General features: G+C 48.8%; 1 protein-coding gene across 5 annotated transcripts in view; it reads left to right on the forward strand.

Annotated features, from left to right (window-relative positions):
- Positions 1-320: 320 nt before the first annotated feature.
- TTC9 (tetratricopeptide repeat domain 9) overlaps positions 321-18,322 on the forward strand; it is a 97,211-nt gene continuing 79,209 nt past the window's right edge. For 2 of the 5 annotated variants that reach the window (XM_070065172.2, XM_070065171.2), the window contains exon 1: positions 480-1,397. In XM_070065172.2, the coding sequence (XP_069921273.2) occupies positions 995-1,397 (403 nt within the window). In that variant the 5' untranslated portion in view covers positions 480-994. Of the gene's footprint in view, positions 1,398-18,322 lie in introns of all 5 variants that reach the window. The other 3 variants (XM_008248540.5, XM_089322213.1, XM_051826303.3) reach the window with 3 other exon arrangements.

An 18,322-nucleotide genomic window follows, 5' to 3' on the forward strand; every position in this document is an offset into this window, starting at 1 on the left:
ACTCAAAGAATGAATGAAGGAATGATGCCTGCTGGCCAAGGGCACGAACTATCCTGTAAATGGAAACCAGAACCCTATGCACGCCAAGCCTGATGACCGAAAGGAACAGGTGTTTTCCATCTCTGATATCTGTGATTCATTGTGCACAGCTGTGCGCGCGTGCGTGCGTGTGCACACACATACACACCCCTCACAGTAAGCACATATAGGCTCCTGGTACACGACGCCCCACGGCGAAGGGCAGAGCACGTCCATGTTCTGGGCGCTTCGGGAGCCACACACCCAAATACACCTCAGCGACCACCTGCGTCCATGAAAGGGAGGCCCTGCCCCCCTTAAAAATAGTACTGCCTTGCTGCAAATAAGGGGGAGCTAGGGGTTGTGCCCACGCCCCGTGTGCTCGCCGCACCTTGCTTGTGAGCGTTCCAGAAATCCATCGAGAGCGAGTCTGCACGCCCTGCCTCGCCACCGCCCTCACCCCCATTCCCACCCACGCACGCACACGCCCCTTCCCCCATTAGGCTCTTCCAGACCAGGCGCGTCTCCGAGAATTGAATTGAATGGGAAAGAGCGGGGCCGCCTTTGTCATTAATCCTCCCCCACCCCCTCGGCGAGCCAAGCTTCTTCCGGGTCAGCGACAATCGCCGCCACCCCAGTCGGGCCCGCGGTCCCCCGGCACCGAGAGCCCCTGGGCGCGCGAGGGCCGGGCTGCCGCGGCGGGCAGGTGGCGGGCGGGGAGGAGGGCGGGCAGCGCGCGAGTGGGGGAGGGAGGCGAGCCGGGGCGGGCGATCGGAGCAGCGGGAGGAGCAGAGAGCAGCCTCCGGCAGCTGGCGAGGAGAATGGGAGTGCGGGGCCACCGGCCGCCGCGGGGTATCACGGCCGCGGCCGAGCCTGCCAGGCGCGGAACCGGCGCCCGCCGCTTTTAAACCCCAGAGGGCGCGGCGGTAGCGGCGGGCGGATCTCGACACGCGCGGAACGCCCGGGCGGCGGCCGGATGGAGAGGAAGGGTTCGGCAGCCGGGGCCAAGGGGAACCCGAGCCCGCCCGCGGCCGGAGAGGGGCAGCGGCCCCCGCCACCGCTTTGCGCCCCGGGCGGCGGCGGGGCCCCAGCGCGGGGCCAGGCTGGGGCGGCGGCCGAGTCCGCAGAGCTCATCCGGCGCGCGCACGAGTTCAAGAGCCAAGGGGCGCAGTGCTACAAGGACAAGAAATTCCGCGAAGCCATCGGCAAATACCACCGGGCATTGCTGGAGCTGAAGGGGCTGCTGCCGCCCCCCGGGGAAAGGGAGCGGGACTCGCGCACGGCCTCCCCGGCCGGGACCCCCAAGCTCGGCCGCCTGTCGGACGAGCAGAGCAAGACGGTGGAGGCCATCGAGGTGGACTGCTACAACAGCCTGGCAGGTGAGTCTCGCCGCGCCCCGCCGCCTGCGCTCCGCCCGCCCAGCGCCGGGACTCGGTCCTGCGCGTCCCGCCGGACCACTGCGGCGCACCCGCGGTGCAGACGCCGCGGCTGCGACCGCACCGCTCTGGGGAGGTCAGCCTGGGAGGGGGACGCTTCGGGAAAAGTGTGACTTTCCGCATTCTGCCTTCCGATGGCGCCCCTTTCCTTTGCATGTATCGTAAATCTCACTTACAAATGACTGGACAGAAAAGGGACTCAGCTGGTCTGACGACGACAGCTGCTGGTCCCGCCCGCCAGCAGACCTGGTCCAAAATGCAGGAACAGTGCCTAGGGTGGGCCCCACCACCCACCCTTCGCCAGGCGTTGGCCTGCGGGCGGGTCCTAAGGACAGCCAGTGCACCTGTCTGCTCTCCCAAGATATCATTGATACCAGAGTGGCCCCTGCCACCCCCAACTAACCACATCCCGTGAGTAAGGCCCTAACCCAAGTTCTTCCGTCCCAGTAACAAACCGGAGTTTGCCACAATGACTTCAGCATCTTGAGCAAAATGGATTCCAAAATGCCCCTTCTCTCTGAGCTCTGCTGGGGCTCCTGGTTGCCGTTGGCTGACGGGCTTGAGCTCTGCCGCATTCCTGCCCTCCTGCCTGCCCTGGGTCCCACCTGAGGCTTGGAGTGGGAGAGAGGGGGACCCTTCTGTTAGGCTAAGGTGTGCATTCCAGAGTTCACGTTGAGAATGAGTGCCAAAGTCTGGCCTACATTTTTTTTTTAACTTGGACACAGGAAAATTTAGAGTCTTTCAAAAAGGAAGAGTGGTCGTGTGTTTGAAAAGCACCCTCTCATCTTCTCCCACCCCACTGGGTGGGGTTTTGGCTTGGTTGAGCTGCTCTAACCGAATAAAAGGCCATTCTGCTAGTACCTAACGCTTGAAGTTGCCTGAACTTGCCAGGGACTGTTAGAGCAGAGGAGGGTGGAGGGTGTGACCCACTGGATGTGTCTGGTACCCAGGCCCTTGTGGGATGTAAGTTCTGATAATTCTACTCTGTCCCTCCCTGTGAGGTCTCTAGCACCCTCCCACAAGGCCATGTTCAGTATCATCTGTACCCAGGTGAAACTCAGGCCAAGGGAGGCACCTTGTCAATGGTAGAAATAGCGGTGCTGGTGGCAGCACTGGTAATAATGGCAGCAAACACGGCAGTACAGAAGACAGTTTTTCATTCCATTAGGAGGTATGGATTGATTCCCTGTACTTCCCATAAGTCTCAGGCATCCTGGCGGCTGCCCAGTAATAGTTAAAGGGCAGAGCAGGCCTGTGTGGAGGAAGAGGCACTCTGGAGAGCCAATGCAGTGATCTGAGTCTTGTATTCAGTATAAGCCGTGAGCACTCTAGGGCTCCCCCTCACCCTGCCTCTGGCCGCCAGCCAGTGGCTAGCGCTGCCTGCCCTCCACCCCAGAAGTGGTTACATTTCCATGTTGAAACCAGAGATGTGTCCTTGGGCAGGCCAGCCCAGTCAGGGCGGGGCTGAGTCTGGACAGCTCCTCCACTTCCATCCCCACCCTGCACACACTTGAGAGAACTTGGGCAGTGAGTGAATGCAAAGTTGCAATAGTGGTTTTTCCACCTCTGCTACTTTGTCCAGCGCCCGCCACTTATTAGTGCTTTATTGTGTGCACACTTAGGCATGCTAGGTACATTGTCTTTTTCATCTTTATAATGTATATAAAATAAAAACAATGACTTCCACCTTCGGCTTTGCAGAGGAAAATCTCAAGGTCCCAGAGCCAGCCACCTCCAAGGGCAAGTCGGCACACCTTGTTATACAAAGGCAGCGTCCTCTGGGCCTCTTTCTCCCCCTGAGCTGAGTCTCGGGTTAAAAATGCCTTTGGGACCTCTGAGCCCTGGTAACCAGGAGAAAGAAATCCAATCTCTTGCTTCTCGGCTCTGATAGGACTGCATACTTCCCAATGTTGTTATGGTTCACATAAGAAAGAAAAGCACGATTATAAGCGGAACAAAATTAGCAGAGCTGAAATCTGTATCCTGTGTGGGAACAGAAAGTCCAGCAGCTGGGAGGTGGGGTCCCACCTGGAAGACACTCTGGGGACAAGCAGAAGGCTGCTGCTGGCTTCTTTCTGGGCAGTGAGTGAAACTGGTTTCTGCTAACTCAGAAGTCCCAGCTAATAGGAAAGTGTCCTTTCTTGTTGGGTTTCAAAAGTAATCACAATCTATAGCATGTGTTTTCTTTAAGAAAACGCCAGAATATTTAGAGAGCAAAATACAAAATCACTTGTAATCCCATCACCTAAAGAGACCCATTGCGGTGTCTTTCCTTCCTGCATGTTTTCCTGTCCGTAAATATCAACTGTTTTCCAAGCTGGGGTCACCCTCTATATACAATCATACATCTTGCTGTTAGCCCCACTTAGCATTATGCCAGCAGCGTGTTTGCACTTCATTAAAATATTTTTGTGAAGATTATTTTAAATGGCTGTGTACATTTTTAAACATGTGTTTACCGTTATCTTGAATGGAAAGGAAGGAAAGATGTGTTCACTGTCATTTGCTCCTGAACAGGACAGCACTGCCCGTGAGGGCCCCTGCTCAGGGGAAGGAGGCCAGCAGCTGCCAGTTCATTCTGGCACAAAGGCAGCTGACCCTGCCATCCTGGCTACAGAGCTAGGTGAGCAGCCTGATGGGCTCCAGGCAAGAGCAGTTGGAAGATAATTCTTCAAAAGATCTGCCCTCCCACATGGAGCCATGCCTAGGGAGAGAGGTCTGGGGCTTAGAAAGAACATGGATTAGCCCAGAAGTACCAGAATTCCTCTGTGCTGCGCAGAGCTTCTCTGCTCCAAACAGAGGCTGTTGTGAGGCTTCCGGAGGAAACCCAGGTTCAGCAGACCCTTGTACTCTGCACAGAAGGCCCAAAAGAATACAAGGAAGCAGTTAGAAAGCACTAAGAGATGTCAGTCAAGAAACTCTTTGGGTGGCTTGAGGGAACCACATGAAGGGTGTACAGGCAATTTACAAGGTACTCCAGGTTGTGGTCTGTTCTAACTTGGATGTCCTTTTGTTTGGGAGAAATCTGGCCCATTTGTGCATAGTCCCTGGACATGATTTCGCACATCTCATTTTCCAGGAAACTCAGGGAAAGAAATGTTCCTATAGAATTTCAAGTAATTCTGTTGCAATAATTGGAAAAGATATTGTGATCCCCCCAGGGAGATACAGGAATGTGATCCTTACCAAAGCTACAGAGGAAGCATGTGGAGGCCTGTTTGCCAACTCTTTCTGACCTTGGTTAAGACACATGACTCCCTGGGGCCTTGGGATGGTCATTGCAGAACCCGGGGAAGGACAGAGCCTGCTGCCCTACATCTGTTCCTGTGGGGCTGTGGTGGCTCCAGCTGGGGTGTGATCAAAGGGATGCAATACTTAATGACTTTCTCTATTTTCAAATGACATTTGAGGCTCCAGTGCCAACCGTGGGATGTAGGCCAGCAGTCCATGGCATGGGAGCTGAGGGCTAGTAGCTTGTGCCTCTCTGTGGCGTTCCTCATGACCTTGGATAAGCTCCTACCACTTCATTAGCCTCCATCTTTCTTTTTATTTAGAACTATATTGGGGAGTTTTTGGTTTGTTATGGAAACAAGGTGGGGAGGCAGATGATATCCACTGATTTCAGTTGCCACCCTTGGACAGGGGCATAGGAAATCACACTGGAAAAGGCCAGGGATGGGGCCTTCTGAACCCAGCTTTCTCAGTGCCTATGGACATGTTTTAAAACTATGGGGTCAGGGCTAGCTACATAATTTGCAGGTCCAGATACAAAATGAAAGCGAGTTACTCCCTGTTCAAAAATTGGGGAAAAGGTATCATTAAAGGTTCTAGAAGATGAGATTTTTTTCCTTTCTTAATGATTTTTGTCTCTTGAATTGATATGGTGGTTTTTTTTATTATTATTATTTGCTGTTTAAAATCAGTACAAGTTGGGGCTGGCGCTGTGGCGCAGTGAGTAAAGCTGCTGCCTGCAGTGCCAGCATCCCATATGGGCACCGGTTCAAGTCCCGGCTGCTCCACTTCCAATCTAGCTCTCTGCTATGGCCTGGGAAAGCAGTGGAATATGGTGCAAGTCCTTGGGCCCTGTACCCATGTGGGAGACCTGGAAGAAGTTCCTGGCTCCTGGCTTCAGATCAGCCCAGCTCCAGCCATTGTGGATTGTAAAGATTTCAACAGTTTGCACACACACACACACATACACACACATACACACACATACACAAAACTGAGAACTGATTTTACAGTTAACTCTCAATACAACTCATTGAGGACAGAGGTCCTGCATGGGGAGTGACTCTTGTTGTTGATTTAACAATTAACACTTATATATGACGTCAGTGATCACCTGAGGCTCTAGACATGAGCTGCCTAGGCTATGGAAGCCTTTTGAGTCCACAAAGTCTGTCAGTATCTGGACAAGGCCATAAGCAAAGTGGAACTTCTCTCCTCCCTTTAGAGAAAAGTATATCCTTTGATGGCTCCTTATTTCCACTGGGGTCTCTCTCACAGAGATCCTTCATGTAGAACATTTTTTTGCCACAGTGTCTTGTCTTTTCTTGTGCATGTACTTTTATATGTACACTTTTTACCAGGCTTTCTTATGAACAGGCAGGGGGAAGGAACAATGGGTTATCCTACCCTTGCCTTCTATCATCATTTTTAGCCTAAGTGGTTGGCTAATCCAGGGAACTATATGATAGGGTTCCTTAGGCCATTTGAGTTTCTTAGAATACAACTGCTTTCTATCTTAAGCCTTTTTCTGGTTCAAGTGGAAAGCATGACCTCTCTGGACTGCCAGTATGTTTGCTTATTTAGAGAAATAATATCCTTACCTGGTACTTGTGTTGAGTCTTGGTTAACTCTCACCTGTTGTGGGTCTACTGGAATTCTGTGCTCATAGGGCATTGTGAATGCCCTGTGTGAGTGAGTCCACAAAGAATGGTATTTCACCTTATCTCCCCTGCTTGTGCTCCACTGTCCCATCAGACTTCACTTATAAAACGCAAGTTCAAAGATTAAAGTATTACTAATTTCAAGAAGGCAACAGCAGAGCATTAAGCAAAGTACAAGACCCTTCTGAAGATAGATTTCTATGCAGCTGCACGAGTGGTGCACCTCACTGACTGAATGCAGATGTCAAAGGTGGACAAAATTGGATGCAGCCTCTGAGGTGTGGTCTAGAAACAAATGGTGCTAAACAAAAATTGCTGTGGAACCAGAGATCCAGTGATGAAATGGATGGATTACAGATGTAGAAGCTTCCATGGTGCGAAGGGCAGGAGCTAGATAGAGACAAGAAGGAGCTAGAAGATGAGTTTCTGGGGGATAAGATTGGTGGAGGGGGGAAACACAGTGGGGCCTCATGCTAAGATACTTGGCTAAGATCCTGCCATCTGCATGGGAGAGCTTGGCCAAGCCACTGTTGATCATGGGTAGCACCTGGGCCAGTGGATCTCAAGGACCTTGTACATGTGACTTCTAAGACCATCTTCCAAGGAAGGATCTGAGAGCTGAAACTTGTAAAATGCTGTCAAGGAAGGGGCTGTGGAGAAAATTCTGAATTTAGACCTTGGGCTGTTCCTAGAGTGGATTCCAGAGCTCCTTAGGCCACCTGCAAGGGAAATGATTTTGGTGAATTTTAGCCAAAAACTCTTTTGGACATCTTGAAACCAGAGTTCCTACAACCAAAGTACAGGAGAGTGCCCTGTCCAAGACAAGGAGACTTGGCTGCAGTGCAGACAGAAAAGTCGCAGGTTGAGTGACCTCCAAAAGGGAAGATTTCCCCTTCCAGCTTTCTCTTTCACCACCAACCTGTGCCTGCTCCAGACAAGTAAGATGGAAGTTGAGTGTTTCAACCAACCAACCAGAGATTTCCTGATTCCCTAAGGAGATGTCCCTGTTAGCATAGTTTTTCACGTTCACCTGGATGACTAGTGGGACCTATTCCCGCCCACAGAGCAGCCACCACAAGCTCTAGCATGAACACGGTACTAGACAGATAAAGGTCAAAGATACTGCAACAGAAGTTGAAGGGAATGCAGCCTTCCTGGTGTTACTCATATGGCCTTGAAATTATTCATAAGTAGGTCTCTTTTGTGTGTGTGTATGTGTGTGTGTGTGTGTGTCTATATATATATATATATATATATATATATATATATATATATATAGTTTTGCATCAACCCTGGAATGATATTATGTCCAGTAATATCCCAAACCAACACCTCCCAAGTTTTTCTGAGAAAGGAAGCAGGATTAATATTGCTAAGAAAGGTTGACTTGAGCTAGAAGAATCCCAGGTTGGGTTGGGTCCAGATGGACCCTTCTTCCCCTTCTCTTTTCTGCCAAAAGGACTGAAAAAATAGCACCTAAATGCAATTAGGATTCTCACGGAGGAAGCAGAGGTGTGAAGTGGTGCTAAGTGGTTAGCTCAAGAGTTCTATAAAATCAGAATTACAATTGCAGATTTGCATATGATCATAAGCGTTACACAGGTGCATGAATTTCCTTATCAATATTACCAACTTGTCATCCAGCAAGAACTTGGCATTTCTAGTGATAGAGATACTGACCATCACCTAAATTGAACACCAAACAACAAATAGTAATGGCAAAAAAGCTTCCATGATGAGCTCTAATCCTGGCACTCACAATGGATGTTTCACAGTTGTGTTTGAAGTGAATGAAAATGTTTATCCTGTCATTTGTCTCATGTTAAGTATCCAATAAATTCAGTCATTCTACTAATACTGAGTAACTTGTATGTGCTAGACCTCGGGCGTAGGCTTCTACCTTCAGTGAATTTAAATATACAAAGGTACTTTAAAAATTTCCATTTCATGGAAAATGGAATTAAAAGATAAATTTATTTTGGTGCAAAAAGATCTATGCATAGTTTTTTTTTCCATAATACACATTGTCCACGAACTTTCTGAAGACCCCCTAGTGTATAATTTCATTTGATATATACAGTTTTATCAAACAAATTCAACCTGGGGTGGGGGGTATGGTGGGTATTTGGTGTAGCAGTTAAGATGTTGCTTGGTATGTCCACCTCCCATAGTGGAGTGTCTGGGTTTATGTCCTGGCTTCATTCCCGAAACCAGCTTCCTGCTACTGCACACCCTGGGAGGTAGCAGTTGATAGCTCAGCGGCTGAGTCACTGCCATCCACATGGGAGACGCAGGTTGAGCTCTTGGGGCCTGGCTTTTAGCCTGGCCCATCCCCAACTGTTGCAGGCATTTTGGAAGTGAACCAGTGGATAGAAGATGTCTATATATTTATCAATCAGTCTATCTCTGCCTCTCAAATAAATAAAATTAATTATTTAAAATAAACACTAGACCTTGGAATGGTAGAGTCATACAATTGCCCATACTTGTGTAGTAGGCTTCTCGCCCTCCAGATCTGTCATTTCAAAACCTGCAGTCTTACCCATTCGCCCCACAACCTCCATCTCTGAGCGTTTCTTCATTAGGTATTAAAATTTGCCTCTCTGAAATGTCTAACAGTCTGTACATATCCTGTCCTTTGAAGCAGCACAGAATATGCATCATCACTGTAACCAGAATGAGCCTTGACATGTTGAGGGCCACTTTCTCCAGTCATCCCTTCTGGAGTTTCACACCTCTGTACTGTTATGGTGCCTTGTGTGATTAGGATTCCCATCCTGGGGCCATCCCAGGTGGTTAAGGGGGAAATTGCCCTGTGTTCTGTGACCAGGACATAGTTGGCCCTAGGTCCTCCCGTGTCACTAGGAAGGCAACATAAGTTTGTGTGGACAAAGAGGAATGAGTCATAATTTCTAATCAATGTAGAGACTACAAAATTCCCTCCCCCCTTCCTTCTTCCTCTTCTCTGCCCTCCCTTGCTCCAGAGTGTGTAAATTGTAGCCACCAGGTCTTGAGAAATCTGAAGTGGAAATGTGAAGTCTGCGAGTTCATTGCCGCCATTAGAGATGACAGCGATGAGCAGAATGCAAGAAGTGACCTCTGAAGGCTAACATTCCCTAACTCTCTGCGGGTAGCCCCTTCTCTAAGAACACAGTGGGAGCACGGCTTAGTGCAAAGGGAACTGCACACATGTCCTGTCTGGCTCCCTGAGTGCGTGGGGCCATGGAATTTTGCCTCTTGATTTGCTGATTCATGAAAGACAATGGCAGGATTCTGAGATCTCTGAGACACTTTCCAGCTCTTAACGGAAAAATTCTCCACGCGATCCCTTTTGGAATTGTGTGGCCCTTGCACACAATGGAATGGCTCCGAGAGTGCCTGTAGAGACCAGTCTCCACAGGAAAAGCTTTGCAGGGTACAGAAAAGCACTTGGTGCAACTCCCTATTTGGAAGAGTTTGAAAAGAGATAAGCATACATCTTGCTTCAATGTTATCTGAAATCTTACCAGTAACACAGTTAATGGTTACCTTTGCAAGGAAAAAAAAATAGGCTAGGCAAGGAATTGGGGAGAGAAATCCTTCTGCAATGTTTGACTTTCTAACTATAGCATTGGCCTGTGTTTGAGAAAAAACAATGACATGGGTTATCTGAATAAGGAAATTATGAGTATATTTTGCTTTTTATTTTCCTGAAGAAAATCCAACTTACTAGTATAAACACAATTTTTAATGTCATTCTGTGTATGCCTGCTGCCTTGTCTATTTATTTTTTAAGATTTATTTACTTATTTGAAAGTGAGAGTTACAGGTACAGAGGAAGAGAGAGAGAGAGAGAGAGAGAATGAATTGATCTTCCATCTACTGGTTCACTCCCCAAATGGTTGCAACAGCCACGGCTGGGCCAAGCTGAAGCCAGAAGCCAGGAGCTTCTTCCAGGTCTCCCATGTGGGTACAGGGGTCTAAACACTTGGGCCATCTTCCACTGCTTTCCCAGGCACATGAGCAAGGAGCTGGATCAGAAGTGGAGCAGCTGGGATTTGAACCGGAAGCCGTATGGGATGAGTGTTGCGGGCAGATGCTTAGCCTACTGCGCCACAGCACTGGCCCCTTGCTTTGTCTATTTTTGCAAAACAGTGATACCCAAGATGTCAGGCAAAATTACACCAAGCAACACGTTTTCTCTTAGTGTCTCATAAGAGAACCCATCTCCTTTCTTGGCTTTCCCAGGCTTTGACATTTCAGTTCCTTTGAGCAGATTCCAGTATTCCTTAAAGACCATCAGTGGGAGTCTTCAGCTTATAGGATTTCAGACTGTGCCACCCACCCCAGTGCACATGCAGAGCTAGATCCTGGCAACATGGGGCCCCACTGGGTAGGGACCTGTGGACTGTGCCATGTTAGTGACGGCTTGAATTTGTGGTGACCCATTGAAGAGAGTGGGTTGCAGCTTGTGACAGAAACTGGGCCTGGACCTTGGTGATGTGTTGCTGGTGCTGAGGAGGGTTGGGCGGTAGAGTGCTCGGTGTCTGAGGTTCTTGTCGGCCTAAGTCTAGGAAATGCTGCCTGGCAGCCGGGGCACCCAGGCAGAAGCTCACTGCTTCATCCAGCTCTCCTGGATGCCTGCCACTGTTCTCCACGGCCCAAGGCTAAAGCCACTCTCTGCTCAGAAAACAGAGTGCAGGCCGTGGGGACCAGGGCTTTAGTCCAGGTTCTGTTGCTAAGTTGCTCTGTGACTTTGGGTGAGACTCTGAGCCTCAGTTTCCCCAAATGTAAACACTAGAGGCCATATCAGATGCTCTGCAACCTCTGTTCAGAGTACTGAGCTCCAGGGGCCAGCACTGTCGTGTAGCAGACTAAGCCTTCACCGGCAGCAGCAGCATCCTGTACAGGCGTGGGTTTATATCCCTGCTGCTCCTCTTCTGACCCTCTCTGCTATGGCCTAGGGAAGCAGTGGAAGATGGCCCGAGTGCTTGGGCCCCTGCACCCATATGGGAGACCCGGAAGAAGCTCCTGGCTTCACATCAGCCCAGCCCCTGTCATTGTGGCTGTTTTGGGAGTGAACCAGCAGATGGAAGATTCTCTCTCTCTCTCTCTCCCTCCCTCCCTCCCTCCCTCCCTCCCTCCTTCCCCCATCTCTCTCTCTCTGTAACTGCTTCTCAAATAAATAATAAAAATCTTCAAAAGCAAAAAAAGCATTGAGCTCCAGCCCTATTCTGTGCCTTGGCCTTTCTCTGTAGGAACAGCCAGATTTGAAGAGGGAAACAGGAGATAAGTTGTCTTTTATTCCAGTTCACTAGTATGAGGGTGCTTCATAAAGTTCATGGAAAATGGAATTAAAAGATGAATCTATGTTGGTGAAAAAAAATTTTAAATCCCTGCATAGTTTTTCTGTAATACACATTTTCCATGAACTTTGTGGAAACCTCTATGCATGGATTTTTTTGCACCAAAATAGATTTATCTTTTTTTTTAGAATAATTTTAGCATTGTTTAAAATTTTTAGTTCTATATCTTATTCATTTGAAAGAGAGACCAAGATCTGTAGTCCACTTTAGAACCTCATCTGTTAATTCACTCCCCAGATGCCGCTACAGCTAGGGTTGGGCCAAGCTAAAGCCAGGAGCTGCGAATTCAATCCCTAGCAAGTGGCAGGGAGCCAGTTATGTGAGCCATCACCTGCTGCCTCTCAGGGTGCGCGTTAGCAGGAAGCTGGAATTGGGACTGGAGCTGGGACTCCAACCGAGATACTCTGATATGGGATGTGGGCTTCTAGGGCAGCATCCAACTGCTGTGCTAGACACTCACTCCAAACTTTTGATTCCATTTTGTCACAAACTTTTCATGTACCCTTGTGTGTGCCCTTGCAAATGCGAGGGGGAAACCAAACCTCAAAGCTTCCTAGGATGCTGGAGTCCAATATCGATAGGCTTCTGAGAGGCACATAGGTAGAGGTTGAAGCCTGTGCGGATATCTTATCTGGGCCCTGGCATCTAAACTGATGCTCTCAAATCTTTCCTGTAGTTGCTGTATCTCCCCCCAAAATGTCAAAATCGAGACTCTTGTTCTGGCCAAGCAGCCAATCAGCATCAGAAACCTGGCAATTCTGGCTCCATTAGGCCAGGAAAAACTTGTGGCAGGGGGTAAAACAAAATTTTTTTTGAGAAACAGCTGCCGGCCAAGTTAGAGCATCTCTGAGAGTTGCTACCGTTGAAGACCTAGTGTGGGGCATCTGGGCCAGCTCTGAGTGTCTGGGATGTGACCCCGGGCCTATTGCTCACGCTGAGTCAGAACTGAACTCGCAAATGGCATGCTCCCCCAACTGAGGACTATAGGACCCTTTCAGTCACCACCTTGGTAGCTATGCAGTGTCCATGGGGAGTGGTTCCAGGACCCCCAAAGGTGCCAAAGCCCACAGATGCTCTGGTCTCTTATACAAAATGACGGATTATTTGCATACAACCTACACATATCCCCCAATATACTTTGAATCATCCCTAGATTACAATACTAATGCAACATAGATTCCATGGGAGTGGTTGTTATACTATATTATTGAATAATAGCTAGAAACAAAGTCTATACACATTCAGCACAGACAAAATTTTTTTTGAAATGTCCACCATCTATGGTTTGTGAAATCCATAGTTATAGAGGGAGGTGAATATAGTTACAAAAGGCAACAGGAAGGATGCTCATGGTGATGGAACTGCTCTGCAACTTGACTCTGGAGGTGGATACATGCTAATACGGTGTGTAAATACACACATACTCACACACACAAGTACAAGTGAAGCTAGGGACATCTGAATAAGCTTTGTGGATTATATAAGTGTCAAGATACCAATCAGTAGGTTGCACTATAATCTTACAAGATAATATTACTGCAGGAAGCCAGGTCAAGGGTCCAGGGAATCCATTTGTATTATTTCTTAAAACTACATGGGAATCTACAGTCATCTCAATAAAAAACTAAAGTACAACTTAATTTGATAGTTTTGCAAGTACCAGCTGAAACAGGGCTGTTTCCAGAGAAAACAGGAAATGGTGTCGTATCAGCCCTGTTAGGGTGACAGTAGATTCTCAATGGCATGGGGAAAGTGGTTGGTTGAAGAACTTAAAAAAAACAATCAGCAGTGGAAACTCTGCACTAGCTTTTGTTTATTTGGTTTTGTTTTTCTCTCTGCAGAGGAACAAGTTGGACAGAAGGTTCTGAGGGTTACATAGGAAGCTTCCAGATGAGAAATATTTACATAGAAAGTGAGCACAGTTTGGTACCATTAGGGTCTCACATGTAAGCCTCACAAGAAGTAGAACCTTTACCTCAAATATATCTAATACAGGAATGGAATTAGAAATCACTAGAGGCACAGAGCAGGTGTTTGGCCTAGCAGTTAAGTCGCCCGTGTCTCATATCACAGTGCCTGCGTGCAAGTCCTGGCTCTAGCTCCTGACTCCGGCTTTCTGCTAATGTGCACCCTGGAAAGCAGCCTTGATGGCCCAAGTAATTGGGTCTCTACCACCCATGTGGGAGACCTGGATTGAGTTCAAGGCTCTCATCTTCAGCCTGGCCCAGCCCTGGTTGTTACAGGCATTTGGGCAGTGACAGTAGATGACAGCAATTTCTTCTCTCTCCCTCTCCCTCTCTCCCTCTCCCTCCTCCTCCCCCTCCCCCTCTCCCTCTCCTTCTATTCCCCCCCAACCTCCAAACAAACAAAATACCACTAGGGGCAGGTGAGCATCCTAGGATGAATGATGGGTAGGAGCACAGTCTCAGGTCCACATGGCCTAGACTCAAATCCTGACTCTGATGCTTACTAGTTTTATGACCTTGGACCAATGACCCAGCTTCCTCGGGCCTCTTTTTTCCCATTTGTAAAGTGGAAAAATTCTAGAACCTACCTCATAGGTGGTTCCAAGATTAAATAGATTAATGCTGAGGACTGTAATTCACAGCCCATTTGTGCTTAATAAGGATTGCTTGCTCTTATTCTTACTATCCTGTGGGAGGTGGATGGACATGGCCCATGGATGCAGGTCCTGAACTCCTCCTGCAACACCTCCTCCTGCTGGCCTTTTCCCACCTCCTCGGACTGGACTCCAGAATCCAGCGAGAAATCTCAAATCACCAGAGAAGAAATACCGCAAGTGCCTTAGGTTGACTGAGACTTGCTTGCCCACAGGTGCAGAATCCCCAGCACAGGGACTGGGTCTCTAACACTTGGCTGCTCTTACAGGTGACCCTGGGAACTCCTGTGCCTGTCCTGGGCTCTCATTGTTTAACCAACTGAGTGGTTTTAAGGAATGCATACTCAAAATGCTAGCACGTAATGTACCTTCTCAGGGGAGCCCCTGGAAACTTACTTATCAGACTGCACCCCATCCCTTCAGAATCCATCATTGGGCCTGGGGTCCGAGAATTTCCACTTTCAATAAGCTTCCACTTTAGGAGAAACACTCATCTGTGGCATTCTCTAGGGTGTGGCACCTGGGAAACGCTGAATTTTTCATCCTGCCAACGAACCTAGGAAAAGATAGTAGCAACCATAATGATCTTTGTTTTACCATTTTTAACACAAAGAGGCGAAGTGTCTCAATGCAGAAACACAAACCCATGCCAGTGCTGGGGACCTTGTCGTTATTCAGGTGGCTCAGGGGCACCTAACGTGGCTGGCCACTTCGCTGCTGAAGATACTCCCACTGGCCGCCTAAGCCTTTGTGAGCCCTACAGAGTCAGGAAGCAGGCCTAGAATATGTTTTTCCTGCCACTGCTGGCTTTTAGAGCACGTCGCTTTCCTGGATTATCGGTACTGCAGGGGAGCCCAGTGACTTTTGGTCCTTCCCCCACTCCCTTCATAAAGATGTGGGCCAGAGACGCCGTGCAGTCCAGAGACGGGAAGGGAAGGGGCCAAGCACAGGCAGCAGGCAGTGTCGGGGTGGAAGCAGAACCCAGAGAGTGTATAAACTCTAAGAGAGAAAAAGAGGCCTGAGCCTCATCTTCCTTCCATCACCTAAGTCTCTTTGTGGCTGCAAAGCTGATGTTGAAATGTTCTTACCCACTGTACCCTACCCCCATATGGCAACCGTGCCTTTGAGAGGGACACCGGTAAGTAAACTAGGCATCCAATCTTGGATGCCCAGTGTGTTTATACACATCCCGGACCATAAAACAGAACTGAGAAATCAAAAGAAGAGCATTGTCAGAATTGGGAATGCCAATGTGTGTGTGTGTGTGTGTGTGTGTGCGCGCGCAGGGGAGAAAATCAGGGGTTTTGTAGAAAGGCGAAATTGGAAATATTCTTGAAAATTCGCTTTGAATTAACCTTTGTCCATGCACCACACATTGTGGCATGTGGGACTCAAGATGGGAATTTTCTCTGATTCGGGTACACTGCTGGGCAAACCATATTTGATAAGTGGCTTCTTAAAGAACCAGTAATTATGAGAATCAGTTTTTGTCCCTGCACTGTGTGAAGCTTATCACATACATTCATGATCTCATCTGATCATCACAAGTGTTCCCACAAAATACGTATTATTATCTTTACTTAGCTCAGGGAGAACACGACCCAGGGAGATTAAGTAAGCTGCCCAAGGGCCGGTGCTGGAAAGTGGCAAAGCTCAGGTTCCAGCTCAGGGCTGTGTTTCCAGGCTCAGCCTTGGTCTCCAGACAGGACACTGCTGGGCTGGCACGGGTGTGTTCCCATTTGGTTTGGTTATGATCATCCATACCAGTCAGTGTAACTCTGGCCAACTCACAGGCTCCTTCTACTTTTATGCCATTGCTCCTTGAAATAAACTGGAAAGCAAAGGAAACCATCTGGCAAACTCTGGGGAAGACTTTCCCCAGTCGTGTCATAACAGCTACTTCCGGGACCACCTTGCAAAAGAGTGACCAGCAAGGTATTCATTTCCTAGGGCTTCTGTAATACATTGCCACAAGCCGGGTGGCTTAAAATGCTAGCAGTGTATTGTCTCACAGTTCTGGAGGCTACAAGTTCAAAATCAAGGGGTCAGCAGGGTTGGCACCTTCTGGGGGCTATGCAGGAGAATCTGCTCCCAGTCTCTTTCCTCGGCTTGTTGGCGGCCATCTTCTCCCCACGTCTCCTCAGGTCGTCTCTCTTCTGTGTGTCTACCTCTTGTCCAGATTTCTCCTTTTTTAAAAAAATTGTTTATTTGAATGGCAGAGAGAGAGACACAGAGTTGCCATTTGCTGCTTCACTCCTTAAATGCCCATAACAGCTGGGGCTGGGCCAGCGCTGAAGCTAAGAGGCAGGAACACAATCCAGGTCTCTCATGTGGGCGGTGGGAGCCCAGTAACTGGAGCCATCCTGGCTGCCTCCCAGGGCCTGCATTAGCAGGACACTGAGGGCAGGGGCTGGCGCCAGGTTCTGCAGTGTTTTAACTGGCGACTTAACCGCTAGGCTAAGCACCTGCTCCGGTACCTCCCCTATTTGTAAGAACAGCAGTCACACTGGATTTGGGCCCGTTCTAATGACCTCATGTTAATTTGATGACCTCTGTTAAGACCCCCATCTCCACATAAGGTCACACCCCCCGGTACTGAGGGGACCCCAGCGTATCTTTTCTCTGAGGACACAGTCCAACCCAGGAGAGTGAAGCAGCCTTGTCGAGGGGATTCTTTCTCAATCCCAGCCCCAGATGAGTCTTCTCTGGCTTTCCACCCAGCCCCTGCTTCCCTTCTGTTTAGCAGGCAAGGGCAAACTGCAATGAGTCAGCCACAAGAAGAAGGCCCATGACTACACGAACTTGTTCTTCCTCTCGTCTGGTTTCCCTTCATCTCAAGCCAATGGGTGGCATTTTGCCCGGGCAGTCACTATGCCCTGCATGCACCAGTAAAAACAAAAACAAAACAGGTGCCAGGGCCGGGAGAGCCTGACAGGCCTTAGCCTGAGGTCTCTACGTGGTTGCTTTGGGAAATACCTTCTCAGTGTACCCGAGTGTGCAAGGGGATCTGGAAGTCGCTGATTCTCTGGCTTCTTCTGACCCCTTGGTGGAACTAAGAAAGCCCGGCTGCTCTTTCCAGAAAATCAGAGCCCAGCCACCTGAGAGATGCTGCGATGGCGGAATCCCCACATGGGAGAAGGGCTTGGAGATTGACAGCCCGGGTCTTATCCCCGAAGTCTGCCTTTCTCTTGTAAGCTGCACTGGCCACCATGGCCATTACCGTATACGGCCTAAAGAAGGCTCTCTTCCAGCACTCTTTCCCATGCATGAAGAGAGGCTTGTCTTATTTCTCCACTGCTTGACTAGTTCTGGGCTGCAGTGTTTATATCCAGGCTTTTCAGAAGCCCCACGTACCAAAAGGTTCGTTAGGTTTTCTTGCAAAAGAGCTGCTGGATATGGTTGTCTGGGAGCCAGGCCCACCATCACGAGTCCCCTGTCTAGGTGCCTCCCACCCTGCCTCTCCTCTGCCACCACGCGACTGCACCTCTGAATCCAAAGCCATTGTCTCTCTATATTCCTGGGTTTGGCATCTGTGGATTCAGCCAGCTGTGTGTGGAAAAATTAGGCCTGCGATGGTTGCATCTGTACTGAACAATCTTGTTTCAGGCATTGTTCCTTGTCATTATTCCCTAAACAATACACTGTCGCTACTATTTATATATAGCATTTACATTAGGTATTGTAAATAATCTGGAGGTGATTTAAAGCAGGGGTGGGGAACGTCCAACCCCTGGGACCATATAAAGTCGGTGAAATCATTTTGTCTGGTCCTGCCAAGGCAACCAACCACAGGTGGGGCTCGAAAGTCAATAAATCTACATCAGGCTGATTTTTAAGTGGATAGTTTTGTATGGCCTGCAATCGATGCTGTAAGTATCCAAGTGTACCTTGACAGAAAAAATGTTCCCATCCCTGATTTATTGTCTACAGGAAGATGCATGCAGGTTATATGCAAATACTATGCCCTGTCATAGGAGGAACTTAGGGACCAGAGATCTTGGCATCTCCCGA

Source organism: Oryctolagus cuniculus, chromosome 20 (genome assembly GCF_051225735.1).
Source record: "Oryctolagus cuniculus isolate XC-2025 breed Fujian yellow rabbit chromosome 20, ASM5122573v1, whole genome shotgun sequence".
Classification (NCBI taxonomy): domain Eukaryota; kingdom Metazoa; phylum Chordata; class Mammalia; order Lagomorpha; family Leporidae; genus Oryctolagus; species Oryctolagus cuniculus.